This window comes from Trachypithecus francoisi, unplaced genomic scaffold, assembly GCF_009764315.1.
Source record: "Trachypithecus francoisi isolate TF-2019V2 unplaced genomic scaffold, Tfra_2.0 Lachesis_group0, whole genome shotgun sequence".
Lineage (NCBI taxonomy): Eukaryota > Metazoa > Chordata > Mammalia > Primates > Cercopithecidae > Trachypithecus > Trachypithecus francoisi.
In genome coordinates this window covers 6,255,834-6,270,814 of record NW_022681453.1, presented here as the reverse complement: position 1 = coordinate 6,270,814, position 14,981 = coordinate 6,255,834, and the positions used below count along the sequence as shown (strand labels likewise).

The 14,981-nt window shown below is 35.4% G+C and overlaps 1 protein-coding gene and 1 long non-coding RNA gene across 4 annotated transcripts in view; one reads left to right on the top strand and one right to left on the bottom strand.

Annotated features, from left to right (window-relative positions):
- Positions 1–14,981, bottom strand: part of VEPH1 (ventricular zone expressed PH domain containing 1) — a 246,767-nt gene that overhangs the window by 52,446 nt on the left and 179,340 nt on the right. For all 3 annotated transcript variants that reach the window (XM_033203227.1, XM_033203224.1, XM_033203218.1), the window contains exons 10-11: positions 8,484–8,623; positions 5,046–5,180 (exon numbers count right to left, since the gene is read on the bottom strand). In XM_033203227.1, coding sequence (XP_033059118.1) covers positions 5,046–5,180; positions 8,484–8,623 — 275 coding nt within the window. The remainder of the gene's footprint in view (positions 1–5,045; positions 5,181–8,483; positions 8,624–14,981) is intronic.
- The window catches only part of LOC117079435, a 100,528-nt gene that overhangs the window by 29,614 nt on the left and 55,933 nt on the right, over positions 1–14,981 (top strand). The gene's annotated exons all lie outside the window — the stretch shown is intronic.

Below are 14,981 nucleotides of genomic sequence, written 5' to 3'. Positions count from 1 at the left end.
CTGGAAACCATCATTCTTAGCAAACTATCACAAGAACAGAAAACCAAACACCGCATGTTCTCACTCATAGGTGGGAACTGAACAATGAGATCACTTGGACTCGGGAAGGGGAACATCACACACTGGGGCCTATCATGGGGAGGGGGGAGGAGGGAGGGATTGCATTGGGGAGTTATACATGATATAAACGTTATGCACATGTACCCTAGAACTTAAAGTATAATAATAAAAAAAAAAGTGGAGTAATTTAATAATTGTCGGTTTTATGGTATGCTTTAATGTTTAAAATGTCCTCTTTTTAGCCCCTCTCAAAAATTTTCAAACTAGTCTCACCTATGTATCCTTCTGGCTGTATTTTACCATCACTTCTTAAGAGATAAAAAATAATTCTCTTAGAATTTAAATTGGAACTCAGTTAAAGTGCTAATTAACTAAGGAAGTATTAACATTTTTGTAATATTTACTATTTCCAATCAGGAACGTGGTAATATCACTGTTCATTCAAGTCTATTTCTCTCCATTGCTCTGTGACTTTGAGAAAATTAATCTTTCTTCTACTTAGTTTACTCATTTGTAAGATGATAATGATAATACTGTCTATCTCATAGTTTTATCTTTGGGATTAAGTGAAATAATTGATATTAAATGAACAGGACAATTATTGGCACATTCTAAATGCCCGGTAAAGTTAATTATTATTATTAATTCTAAGAGTGCTCTTTTTATTTTAATATTAACTAAAAGTAATGTTGAATTTATCTTCTTATTTCAAATAGTATACTCCTTATTTCTGTGTTGTTTTCTATTTGTTATTATTATTATTTTTAATGCCTAGTATGAGCCAGGCACACTCTTTAGATATCCTGGATTCTGTAACGAACAAGCAGACAAGATCCCTGCTCTCATGGAGCTTATATTCTCAAGTTGGCTCACGCTTTCGAGCAATACTAAATTATAAAGATTATACTGGATATTCTGGTTTTATTTCAGTGTTTAATAAAAACATCTTCAGTTGTTCACCACTAGGCATAGTTTTTCTCTTGTTATCAGACAAATATTTATCATGCTAAAAACACATCTTTCCATTGCTAGTTAGTAAAAGTGCTCACTCACTTTATTCAGTCAACACATATCACTGAGTGTCAACGGTATGCCAGGAGATGCTCTAGGTGCTGGGTGTACAATGACAAGCATATGTTCTCATGGAAATCCAGTCTAATTAGTGACACAGACATTAATACAATTTTTATATAAAATGTGTGTTAGTAAAGTGATTGTTGGATTTTATCCAATGTCATTTAAGTGATAAGTTTTAAAAATTTGAACTACTGAATTCATGCATTTTACTAAGTTCACTAATATTAAACTTTTGTTTTTATATATTAAAAATATTTTAGCCTTATATTACATAAGCATTTCCACATTTTGATGCCTGTGTGAGATTGATATATAGTTTGCAAAAGATAATTTGATTGAACTTATTTATTTATTATTTTATTTTATTTATTTATTTTTGAGACAGAGTCTTGCTCTCTCTCCCAGGCTGGAGTGCAGTGGCAGGATCTCGGCTCACTGCAATCTCCACCTCCTGGGTTCCAGCAATTCTTCTGCCTGAGCCTCCCAAGTAATTGGGATTACAGGCATGCACCACCATGCCTGGCTAATATTTGTATTTTTAGTAGAGATGGGGTTTCCCCATGTTGACTAGGCTGCTCTTGAACTCCTGACCTCAGGTGATCCACCCGCTTTGGCTCCCCAAAATGCTGGGATTACAGGCATGAGTCATCACACCTGGCCGAATTTGATTGAATTTTATACTGAAAATTCATGATTGAAATTTGGAAAACATTTCTGGTGATGTTGGTCTGACCAAAGTAGCAGAGTACAATAACTTGAGAGATTATCAGTCAGGTTCATCTTCCTACCTCCACTCTGAACCTCCCTTAATTCATGCAAGATGGGTTTGAATTTGTGTTATTTGAGGTGGGGTGCTGGCTAGGGATTAGAATATTGGCTAACATTTATTGAGAGATCACAATGTGTGGCCATTGTTCTGAGAGCTCTGTATGTATTAACTCACTCAAGTCTCAAAACAGTGCTATGAGGTAGGTACTAATATTAGTTCCATTGTACAAGTAAAGAAACTGGGCACAGAGACAAAGGACACAGAGCTGGTAAGGAGCAGAGCCAGATTTTAAAGCAAGGTGATTCAGAGCTAACATGCTTAACTACTCTGGTAGGTGTATGAATCAAGAAAGGCAGGTTATGCTGCTATAACTAATACCAAAAATTCAGTTTCTAACAAAACAACAGATGTTTCTTTCTCATACAAAATGTGTGGTGGCACTGGGTGGATCTCTAGAGCAGAAGCCCTCCGTGTGGTGGCTCAGAATTCTAGGCTGTTTTCATCTTCTGGCAACTCAATTTCAACATTTGCTCCTACAATCATCATTATCATGGTAGAAGAAAAGAGGAATTGCAGAGAATAGTACGCTGGCTTTTAAAAGATTCCTTTTGGAGTGATACATATTCCCTCCCATATTTCATTGGCTGAATCAAGTCACATGACCAGCCTTGCTTCAGTAGACAGGGAAATGTGATCCTCTCCTGGGCCCAGAGGAGGGAAGTACTAGATTCATTAGTGACAACCCTGAAATCGCAAGTGTATGTGTATCAGTTCTAGCTCTGCCACTGACCTTCAACAGGTCCCTTTGCTTCCGATTTTAACATCCAGAAAATGACAGAATTTTTAAATTTTTTCAATTAATATGTATTATTTAATGAGAGCCCAGTGTATGCCAAGCGCTGTGTAGCTCTGGCAATACAACGGTAAATATGGCAAAATCCTTGCCCTCAAGCAGTTTGCAATTTAATAGATATCTCACTGATAATTTTTAGTTCCAAAATTCCAAGATTCTGTTAAAAAGCAATCACAATAAGAAACTTCTCTTTATATTGTCCAGAATGTTATATTCTAGATACTCATGCATTAGGAGTTTCTTCTTTCTTTCTTGTGTACCTGAATCCATTTCGCTGCAGTGAAACTCCATCACTGCAACTGATACGCACATGGCCATCTCTTTCAAATCACTAATGTATGTCTATATGGCACCTATTGTGAAAATAAAGCAGACTTTGCACCATTCTCTTAGCTATTTTGAATTTAGTACGGAGAATACTTCATAAAAAATAGGAAAAAATATACTTGAGAAATACTTGGGCAGATAAATTTGCCACACAATGTACATTGCAGATATCAAAGTTTTTTCTATTACTCATGAACAAACCAAATTATAAAACTTTAAAAAATTTTAAATTTGGTTTACAGTTAATTTTCCCTTAGAGAAATGTTTATTAGCATGGAATACAAGAAATGTGAATAAGTATACATGTGAGTATGTACAAAAGTAGTTTTCCAAGTATTTTTTTTTAATCTCTTAGGATTTGAAACAGCCTGCCAAGTTTTAATTTACTGGTTGCCTCTAGTTAAAATACAGTTAGCAATGAAAAATTTATGAGAACTTGAGGCATTGTCTTCAAACATGATGCAACAGTTGAAAATTTGAATGAAATGTACAAAGAATTCCATTTTACTCCACACTGAAGCAATTGTGGCATTTCCTTTATTTTTAATACTGCACGTTGAATTCCTAAACCCAATCCAAAAAGCAGTGATGCAATAGTTTGATGGGTTTTTAGTGTCTTACAGACCATTACAAATCAACTTCTGATTAATCATGCTCATTTTTCATATTATTAGAATTCTTCATCAGTTAAAATATATTTTGTTAGTTTCACAAGAGACCAGTTCTGGAGTACTTAATTTGCTACTCGTTTGTACTATGAATTTGTTTAATATTGGCATGCTTGTCTCCCTTTTCAACAGTAAAACAAGGACAGACACCATGATTATATACTTGCAGAACATCTGGTTTGCTCAGTAAGCATCCAATATTTATTCCTGGGTTATCTAAAAGGCAAAATAAGAATAATCAGAATATTTGAGTTTGGGAAGGGCTAAAAGAGAGAAGCTGATAATATTTACTAGAAGAGACTAATAACCATTCTTTTCTCTCAATATACATATTTCCTTTGAGCAATCCAGTCTTCTGCCATGACACTAAGTGCTAGCTTTTGACTCCCAAATCCATATCTCCAGTCAAGGCTTTCTTCCTGAAGCCCACATTGGCATTTAACCACCACCACCACCTGGTTAGTCATATAAACAGCTTGGATTCAAAATATGTAAACCAGAATGCTTTATCTTCTTCTGTTCCATCAGATTACTTTGTGATTTCTCATTTTCAGGGTGATATTATCATCCAGTTAGCCAAACAATGCACCTGGAGTCATCCTGGATTCTTCTGTTTTTCTTATGGGCTGTAAGTCCTGTTAATTTGACTTTCTTAATAGCTCTCCCATCTTCTTATGACTTCTAACTTTAGTTCAGTCCTTCTTTCTTAGTCACTGTGCTCCTATAAAAAAATACCTAAGACTGGGTAATTTATAAATAACGGAAACTTATTTTTTATAGTTCTGGAGCTGGGAAGACCAAGATCAAGGAGTAGTGGAACTACAAGCATGTGCTACCATGCCTGGCTAATTAAAAAAAAATTATTTTTTAAAGATGGAGTCTTGCTAAGTTGTTCAGGCTAATCTTGAACTACTGGCCTCATATCAGCCTGCTGCCTCAACCTCCTGAGTAGCTAGGATTACAGATACAAGTCACCACACCCAGCTGTAAAATCTTTTCTATTTCATACTATGCATGCAGTTATTGTGTGGTTCTAAGGAACTATATTGTGTCACTATATAGACCTCAAAGGGCAATGTCCTTGTTTACTGGTACCACTCTATTCTGAATGCACTATGGTACAACGTGAAAATAATTACTTACAAGTGTTTTCTGATAATAATTTTAAAAAAGGTAAAGGAAAGAAGGAAGAAATTAAATTGCTAAAAAATAAAAAAAAAAAAAAAGGAAAACCGTTTCAAGACAATCTTAAATCTTGGCTTGTAACATGGCCAAGGAAAGGAACATTTACCTTTTGCTGTGGAAACGTGGACTCCATTATGGCTGTTTCAAAGCTGTGAGCACCCCCTGCCTGGGTCTTCTCCCACAGGGCTCTGAGAAATTGCACAGAATGACTCTGAATGGACAGGGGTTCAGGAAACAGGCTCTGAAAGGGCATTAAAGACAGAAACAGAATATACTATGTCTTGTCTCAGTAGTATTGTTTGATTGATTTCAAGGCACTGTTTAGGCTTGGTTTGAACTTTAACATGATTCAAATTTAAATGAAACAAGAAAAAGATCTGTCTTAAAGATCAAACATGGGGGTTGGGCGTGGGAATGAACCTGTATTCCCAGCACTTTGGGTGGGATACTGAGGCAGGAGGATTGCTTGAGACCAGGAGTTTGAGACCAGCCTGGCCAATACAGCAAGACCCCTACCTCTCTTAAAAAAAATTAAATGAGGCTGGGTGTAGTGGCTCATGCCTGTAATCCTAGCACTTTGGGAGGCCGAGGCGGGTGGATCACAAAGTCAGGAGATCGTGGCCATTCTGGCTAACATGGTGAAGCCCCATCTCTACTGAAAATACAAAAAATTAGCCAGGCGTGGTGGCATGCGCCTATAGTCCCAGTTACTTGGGAGGCTGAGGCAGGAGAATTGCTTAAACCCGGGAGGCAGAAGTTGCAGTGAGCCGAGATCCTACCACTGCACTCCAGCCTGGGAGACAGAGTGAGACTCTGTCTAAAAAAAAAAAAAATTAAATGAAAAAAGATCAAACATATGATATATTTCAGGATTTCATTTTTTAACAGAAATTTAAAATTATTTCGTAGTATTTTCAAGGCAGTTGATAACGATGTCCATAAGTATGCCTAACCTTTGTAATATAGTGTTTATCTCAGTAATTTCCCAAGGATGTTCCTTAATTGGAATACGGTTAATATAAATATTCATATTTATTTTCTCAAAGATCTGGGAATTAAGGAATAAAATCAAAGTAGAGCACAAAAATCAAGTATATTTATACAGAGTAGATCATGAAGAATAGAAATTAAACAACTAAGTTCATTATTACATTAATCAAATATGAACAGTAGGAGTGGGTATATGGGGGACAGAAAAATAATTTTAATTCTAAAATGTATAATGGGTGAATATTCTCAAAACTTTAAGATAAATTCTCTAAGTGTTGAGCTATAAGAATGTGAACATAAAGAAAATCACATTTACATATATTTCATTCAAGCCAATGAAAATAAACTTTTCAAAGGAAGATTTTGACTTGTGTTTGTATATTTACTAATCAATGATGTGTCTTATAATCATTCACATGTGATAGTGTTATACCTATAAATGTAAGAAGCTTTTCAATGCAAAGAAACAATTTTTAAAAAAATGTATAGAACATCTATAAAGGTATAAAATACCATTTACATACATACAATGTGATACATAGGATCCTTTATGTATAATGCATAATAAAATAATGAGATTGGCTTATGAAATCATATTTTCTTTTTACGTCAATGACTGTCTAAGCACTGATGTATGAGACTAAGTGGTTTGTATGTACAAACCTTCTATTTAGTGAATGAAGATTAATAAATACTATTCCAGAAAAATTTTATCATTATCATCAAAATGAACTGTTTCTAGTACTGAATGGGAAAAGATGGAGGATCTTAATGCTCAAGTTAGTGATCCACAGATTCAAAAAGTTTAAGAGCCAGCAATAGATAAATTACATAACCCATAATGTGGATACATCTGAGAAATTATTGATTATTATCAAAAACTGATGCAGCACCCAAGTTTTCATTTTAAGAACAGGATCTGATTTAATGAATCATCAATCTAAACAGAAGCATTTAGACTGGAGTCTGTGAATTTGAGAACTGCATGAATGTGTGCAGTTGACAGAAAAGGCAAAGAGTTTGGCCCAATGCACAAGAGTAGTGCCAGGTTGTAATTATTAATATCAAGTCAAAGTTTGATTTTTATTTACCCCAAAGCCAGAATTCAGGCAGAAGATGACACGATATCAAAAGTGTGGAAAAAGAAAGAAACCATTACAGTAAAATGAATACAGAAGAAACACAGCATACACAGATGCTTTTTGGTGATTTTGTTTAAAGAGAAAGACAAAGAATCAGACAAAGTCAATAAAATAATACTGAGGGGCAAAAAAATCCATCAAGATTTCTTGTTTTGTTTTCAGAAAACTGACAACTATTTAGAACAAAGCCAAAGATGAAACCAAATATAAAATCACTGATGAAAACTAAGTGAAAAATATAAGCAAAATAGAAGAAAAATAAGGCCGTTATTTCAAGAAAAGGAAGGACAGTCAATGCTGTTTTTTGTATTCATGTACAATTTGGTTCACACCAAAATGTGAGTTGTTCTCTATGAGATGTTATTAAATGTTCATAAGACTCGCTTTAGAAAAAAACAGTATTCCTAAGGCATGTCCAATCTGTCTCTTTTCTTAATTACCATAGTTCTACTTTATTATTATAATGTATTCAGCATTAAAATGCATTATTTTCCAATAAGCCTGACTTTATTTTATAAAGAAATACGACTGTCTTCTTGGTGATTTTTACAGGAGCTATTATGAAAATATTTTATTAACAGAAGTAAATAAAGTGTCATATCATTTCACTTTTCAGCCATGTTATAACATTTGCATTTTGTTTTTTTCTGCCTTTGCCCTCCCTGCTTCTAGCTGCATAAAATAATGCATTTTAAAAATAAAAATACATTATTTTTCAACATACATATGACAACAAAAAGATCACTGGGTCAGGGGTCAGATAATCTGAGTTCTGCCCTTCAGTTTTCTTATCTGTAAAAATGATTCCTAAGATTCCTTCTACTACTAACATTTTATAATCTATGTTCAAATTTTACATGAAAGTTTAGTGCATCCAAGATAACTATTTTCAAATAAGAGCCTCTTTTGATGCTAACATCTCTGCATCAGATTCTTCATTCTCAAGTTGTAAGTTGCTCTTTACATAATTTCACCTATGTACATATATTCTATAGAAAAAAAGAGACATTCCATTATCTTAACAATGTCAAAAAGAATATACTGACACTAACATTAATTGGAGATTGGAAGACTCTAGACAAATCAAGGCTAGCACTACGTAAGGGAAGCTGTTCTCCCAAATACGCTGCTTTTGCTGTTGTTTAACCAAAGATATTTTCCCTTTCATTCTTCTTTTTTAAAGCTAAGGATATTTAAGATATTAATAGGTTTGGCTAACTGATTAATAATTCCTTCTTTTATAAGGAAACTATCCTAAAATATAAAAAAGAGGTTAAAATTATTAATGAAATATGTATGTATTGCTGTTATCTACATATCAACTCTGGCCAAATAATAATTCAATAAAAGTGATTATAAGCCCATATCCCACAGGCTCATTAAAGAGCCTGATGAACACAAATTATACAAACCTGCTGAAATAGAAACATGATCTGGATCCATGGCTGAGGTTCTTGACTGATGAGAATAAAACTGGACTTACTGTATAGGCAGTAATGACCCTTCAGGGAGCAGGTGAAGAACAACTTTGCTACACAACTTCTCACAGTGTCTAGAAACAAATACATACAGCGTTAAACGTTATGGTCTTTCCAGAGTTACACTTTATATTGATACTTCAACACACAAATGCCTTTATAAAATATCCTTCAGTTTTCAGACTGTGAGGTAATAACTACAAACAACTGTATATTTGAGAGTGGATCCATTTCATGGAAAGTAGATTTGAATAAAGCTGTTTTAAATTATTATTATTGTTTTAATTAACAATAAATGAAGACTCTTTGAGCAACTCCAATGGGGGGAAAAACCCTCTCATCAATAAAATGGGAGATATTGTATCATTTTCATCTTGAAGTGATTACCTGGGAAAAATAAACAAATGGATTAAGAAAACCCAGGCATTTTCTGGGTAGTAAATGACTTGCCATGAACTGTGGATGCTTTTCTCTTGGCTGTGCAGGGGCCTCAGAGATAGCTTCCAAAATAACTCTGGCTGAGGTGTAGCTTCCTGTGAACTGTACTGGTCAGGTTTGAAAAGGTTATCTCACCCTGAAGGATTTCAGCTGGGAGACTTAATGAGAAGGATACCTTCAGGGACAAGGAAGTAGTGGGTGGGTGGTGTAGAGGTGGTGAGGAACCATGGGTAGAGACAGGAATAATGAATACATAAATGAATGAAGCAAATATGGGTTGAGTTCTACGTGCTAGGCACTGTGTCAAATACTGGATAATCAACATTATCATTAATTGACTTCCACATGTGTTACATGTTCGACTTCATTTAATTTTTCCCTACAAGATGGGTATTATTTCTGTTATAAAGATGAGGTAACAGCTCATTAGAAAGCCAGTTTAGTAAACCACTGTGCCTGCGTTTTTCACTCTTATAACCTTGGCACATGACCGATAAATATGAATAGATAACTAATGTCTGGAGAGATGAATGATGAATGATGCTCAGAGATCCAGAAAAAAATGGCTCAAGCCTGCTCAATCTGTGGCAGAGCCAGGACTGGAACTCAGCGGGGCTGACACCATGTTGGAATGTTTTAGGCTCTACTATACTGGGGATTTTTTTAATCTGTAGAGTCGTACTGATAGCTCATGGGGTATTTTTTGTTTCAGAATTAATCTTACATTTTAAATGAAATGTTTTGAAAATTAATAGAGGCCAGGCATGGTGGCTCATGCGTGGAATTCCAGCACTTTGGGAAGCCAAGGTGGGCGGATTGCCTCATCTCAAGGGTTTGAGACCAGCCCGGACAACATGGTGAAACCCTTTCTCTACAAATAATACAGAAATTAGCTGGGCACGGTGGCATCTGCCTGTAGTCCCAGCAACTTGGGGGGCTGAGCAAGAGGTGGGCTTGAGCCCAGGAGGTGGAGTCTGCAGTGAGGTGAGATCATGCCACTGCACCCTAGCCTGGGCAACAGAGAAATACTCTGTCTCAAACAAAACAAAACAAAAACAAAAACAAAGGCAGAGAGAAAAAGAAAGAAAGAAAGAAAGAAAGAAAGAACGAAAGAGAAGGAAAGAAAGAAAGAAAGAAAGAAAGAAAGAAAGAAAGAAAGAAAGAAAGAAAAGGAAGGAAGGAAGGAAGGAAGAAAGAAAGAAAGAAAGAAAGAAAGAAAGAAGAAAGAAAGAAAGAAAGAAAAAATTAATAGATTCAGTGATCCAGTATGCCCTACTCTTAAAAATGGAAATGGACTAGAGTTTTTTGAAAGTTGATGAGAAAGCCGGGCACAGTGGCACACACCTGTAGTACTAGCTACTTGGGAGGCAGAAATGGGAGAATCCCTGAGCCCAGGAGTTCAAGGCCAGCTTGGGTAATATAGTGAGACCACATCTCTAAAAGCAAACAAACAAAATAATAAAAGCTGATAAGGATCCTAGTAAGGGCGACAGAGTAAGTCCCCACCTAAGACAGAGTGTTGTTGAATTCTCTAGTGAATGGGGGAGGAAGACTTATTTGTGCTCCATCAGAGGTCAGGTATGAAATAAGTGACAGGCTTTTCAGGAAAAGTTTGGAAAATCTTAGAGAGAGTGGCCAATGAGAGATTAGAGGAGACGTTCTTGGAAACCAAACAATAATGTGACAGGGCAAGTTAGATATAGATACAGAAATGTTAATCATTAATAGCTTTCTGTGATTCTGAAACATTGGTAAAGAAGAGGACTAGCTTTTGTGAAGGTAATTGTTTCAGGAAATTAAAAAGATTTAAGTTGAACATGCAGTGTTCTTGCATAAAATCAGAAATCATGTCTGTATTCTGTGGGCGAATGAATCATGAGATGTAAAGAGTTCTTGAAGCCTCAATGGACAAGACCAGGAGGTCTGGCACTGAGAAAGACCTGGGAGAATAGAATGGAGCATAATATCGACTTAAAATTGCCCAATCAGAAATTGTTTGACAATGATAATTTTTTTAAGTTGGCACATATGCTCTGAAAAATTGAATTTAATTTATGCTAAAGAAATAGGAAACTTAGTATCTCAAGAGCGCATACAAAAAATGGTATTTGAAATAAATCTAAGTGTAACATATATAGAGAGATAGCAATATGTTTTGTTTTAATGGAAAGTTTCAAAAGGAAACAAGTTCTTTTCCAAGAATGCATGTAGTTAGCCTGAGAGTTGCAAGTTGGACTTTAGGCCTTTACCATGAAAAAAAAGTTTCTGCCTTTTTCCTTCCTCTAAATTTTTACTGCCAATTCATGTTTTCTTTTGAAAATAAACATTATTAGATTTATTTCACTCACTCTGAGCCTAGCAGCTTTTTATACACAAACCACAGAAGTCTCAGATCACATAAAATGGTCAAAGTAGTACAAGAGAGAGATCCTTAACTTAGAAGCATATACACTGGGCCGGGCGCGGTGGCTCAAGCCTGTAATCCCAACACTTTGGGAGGCCGAGACGGGCGGATCACGAGGTCAGGAGATCGAGACCATCCTGGCTAACACGGTGAAACACTGTCTCTACTAAAAAAATACAAAAAACTAGCCGGGCGAGGTGGCGGGCGCCTGTAGTACCAGCTACTTGTAGGCTGAGGCAGGAGAATGGCGGGAACCCGGGAGGCGGAGCTTGCAGTGAGCTGAGATCCGGCCACTGCACTCCAGCCTGGGCGACAGAGCGAGACTCCGTTTCAAAAAAAAAAAAAAAAAAAGAAGCATATACACTGGCTATAAAAATACATCAGTTCTGTGATACAAGGCTTCTGTCAATGCTTTCAATAAATCTGGTCTGTACCAATATTTTTATTCTCATTTTTTTCAGAGTTTTCTTGGCTTGGAAAATTCTCCCCATGACATTAAGACTTAGTTGTTAATTTTTCCTGTATTTCCCTCCTGTTTATTCCACAGTATCAAACAGTAGGAATGCAATAAATTGTTGTTGAATGAATGAATGGATGAGTGTCAGATATGTGTTGAGAGGAATAGGGGCCTGATGATGGTCCTGCTCTTAAGAAGCTTGCAGCTAAATGGGAGAAACATCTGAACGTAAAACAATGGTTATACGTTGTTTTAAGTTTATGAGATAATGGAGGGACACATGATGATGACTACTCAGAGAAATAAGCAACTCATTCTGACTGGAGAACTGGGGATCATTTTTCAAAGTATACTTCAAATATCCCCTTCTCCATGAACTTAAAAAGATTTAAGTTGAACATACAGTGTTCTTGCATAAAATCAGAAATCATGTCTGTATTCTGTGGGCGAATGAATCATGAGATGTAAAGAGTTCTTGAAGCCTCAGTGGACAAGACCAGGAGGAGAAGGGGATATTTGAGGTATACTTTGAAAAATGATCAAGATTTTGAACTTAAAGCATGAGAGAAACAAGCACTTTAAGTGTAGAGAACCCTGAAAGCAATCACATCAACATAAATATTTAAGATAATTCCAGATAGTATGTTTATTATATCTCAGTCATTGAAATATTACTTACATAATTGGATAATTGATGCCAAAAGGATTATTCATTTTTCTAGATTAAATGTTGAAGAGAGAAATCATGGTGTCTTAAATATAGAATGCTTTCCATATTCAACTAAATCTGAGAGTAGTTTCTTTATTTTTATTGGAATGTGGCTTCTTTTTCTAATAATCAAAGGATTTGGTTTGGTCTTTATAAAGACTAAAGTTAACATGAACATAAGTAATTATACAATATAATGTGTTATATGTTAAAATACCCAAATATATTACACAGATAAATAAATTTAAAGACATGATACAAAAATACAAGAATATTTGGTCTTCTTTTTGAGTCAAAATCTTTCAGAATCATTTTGGAATTCTTTGTTTCTTCTGCCACTCTTCCTCCACAATGCCATTTATGTGCGTTTATTCCTGCAACACATTCACTAGACCGCATCTGAGAAACACGTCGTTCTTCTTGGGAGACTAGACACTTTTAACCCATTTCTCAGGTGGCCACTCATAACCTGTGCCATTATATAGATTTTGTTTTGTTTGTTTAGAGATAAGTGTCTTAAGATTAAAAATGGAATATGGCTTTGATTTTTTAATAGCTAGTAGAAATATCAAAGAATTGGCTTTATGTTTTGGAAAAAAAGAATAAATTAGGTCTCATTTTGAATTCTTTACAAAGCTTACCCTTGAAAGTTCCCTCCCAGTGAAAAAAGCATCAGACAAATGTATCTGGCTCATTTCCCAGGGTGTTCAACTGAGCATTGTAGAAACTGTATTTCTACAATGATTTATAAAAGCTCACACACATGAATATGTTTGCTGAAACTGCTAGACTGTAAGTATTTACACATTGAACATAGCTCATAAATAAACAACAAACTCAGAGAAGCCATTTTGAGAGATTTAGGAAAGGAACTAATTCTCATTGACGCCTTACTTTGTACACAGATGTAAGTGTAACCAATTACATTTCATCTTTATGAAGTAGGCTTTGTTATCTCCATCTTACTGAAGAGGAAATCTCAAGATCAAACTTCTAGGAAAGAGCTGAACTGGAATTTGAACCCAGATGCCACAGTCTGTTCTCTCTCTAGTACATGAATGAATGGCTCAGATAAAACAGAGGCAATAGAAATAACTCAAAAAGAAGTATACTTCAATAGAAAGAGCATTGGCTCAGGATTCGGACTGAGTTTTATGGAGATTGTGTTTCTTTTCCTCTCTGTCCTTGAGTTTCTTATCTTTAAAGTGGTTTCTTATCTTTATTCTGGATCAAACCAAAAGCTGATCCAGAATAAAAAAAAAAGCTCATCTACTTAAACAATTTTTACATTTTAATTTGCTTATTATCTTTCTCTCCTAGATTGTGAAATCCATGAGGGTAACAATTTTTTATTGTGGTAAATTATATGAAACATATAATTTATAGATAATATGGTTTAAATTTTAAATCATTTTTAGGTGCACAGTTCATTGGCATTAAATACATTCACGTTGTTGTGCAATCATCACCACCATCCATCTCCAGAACTCTTCCATCCTTCCCAGTTGAAACGCTATACCCATTAAACCATAACTCCCCATCTTCCTCTCCCCTGAGCCCCTGGCAACCAACCATTATATTTTCTGTCTTTATGAATTTGGCTACTCTAGGTACCTAGAGTGGAATCATATTGTTGGATACAAGTGGATCATATTGTTCTTTTGTTCTGGCTTATTTCACTTAGCATAATATCTTCAATGTTCATACACATGGTGGCATGTGTCAGAATTTCGTTTCTTTATTAAAGCTGAATTATGCCATGATTTTCTTGTTCATTTATCTGTTGATGGACATTTGAGTTGTTCATACCTCTTGGCTACCGTGAATAATGCTACTATGAACGTGAGTATGGAAATATCTCTTTGAGGCTCTGATTTAAGTTCTTTTTGGTATATACAAAGAAGTGGCATTATTGGATCATATGGTAATTCTATGTTGAGTTTTTTTGAGGAACTCTCGTATTAGAAATGAAATTTTTATATCTGAAATTTTACAATTTACTAATGGCCTACAGAGGCCTGTGAAAAAATGTGTCTGTGATGGCTGTCCAGAGCAGGGCTGGACATTTGCTCAGGGCTACGAGGGCTTGCTCTGGCACTCAGGACAGGCTGGATGACAACAGGAGGAGTCTTCCTCTCTCTACTTGACACTAGTGTGACAGGACCCCTTGAAGCAGTTTCCTTCATCTTCCATTTAATTCTTCTTTAATGTATTTCAAAGACAAAAAATTCAAAGCATTGATGCAATAAATAAATAATACTGTCGTTTAATTGTATGAATGTCCTAAATTGGACAGAAAAAAAGTAGAAGAGAAGGAAATTGGTAATTTGTCTGACGAGAGCTTTCCAAAAGTAGGTAAAATAAAGCATGTTTTTGAAGTGAACCATAAATTCCAATTTGGGGAAAAAGTATAGAACAAACTCA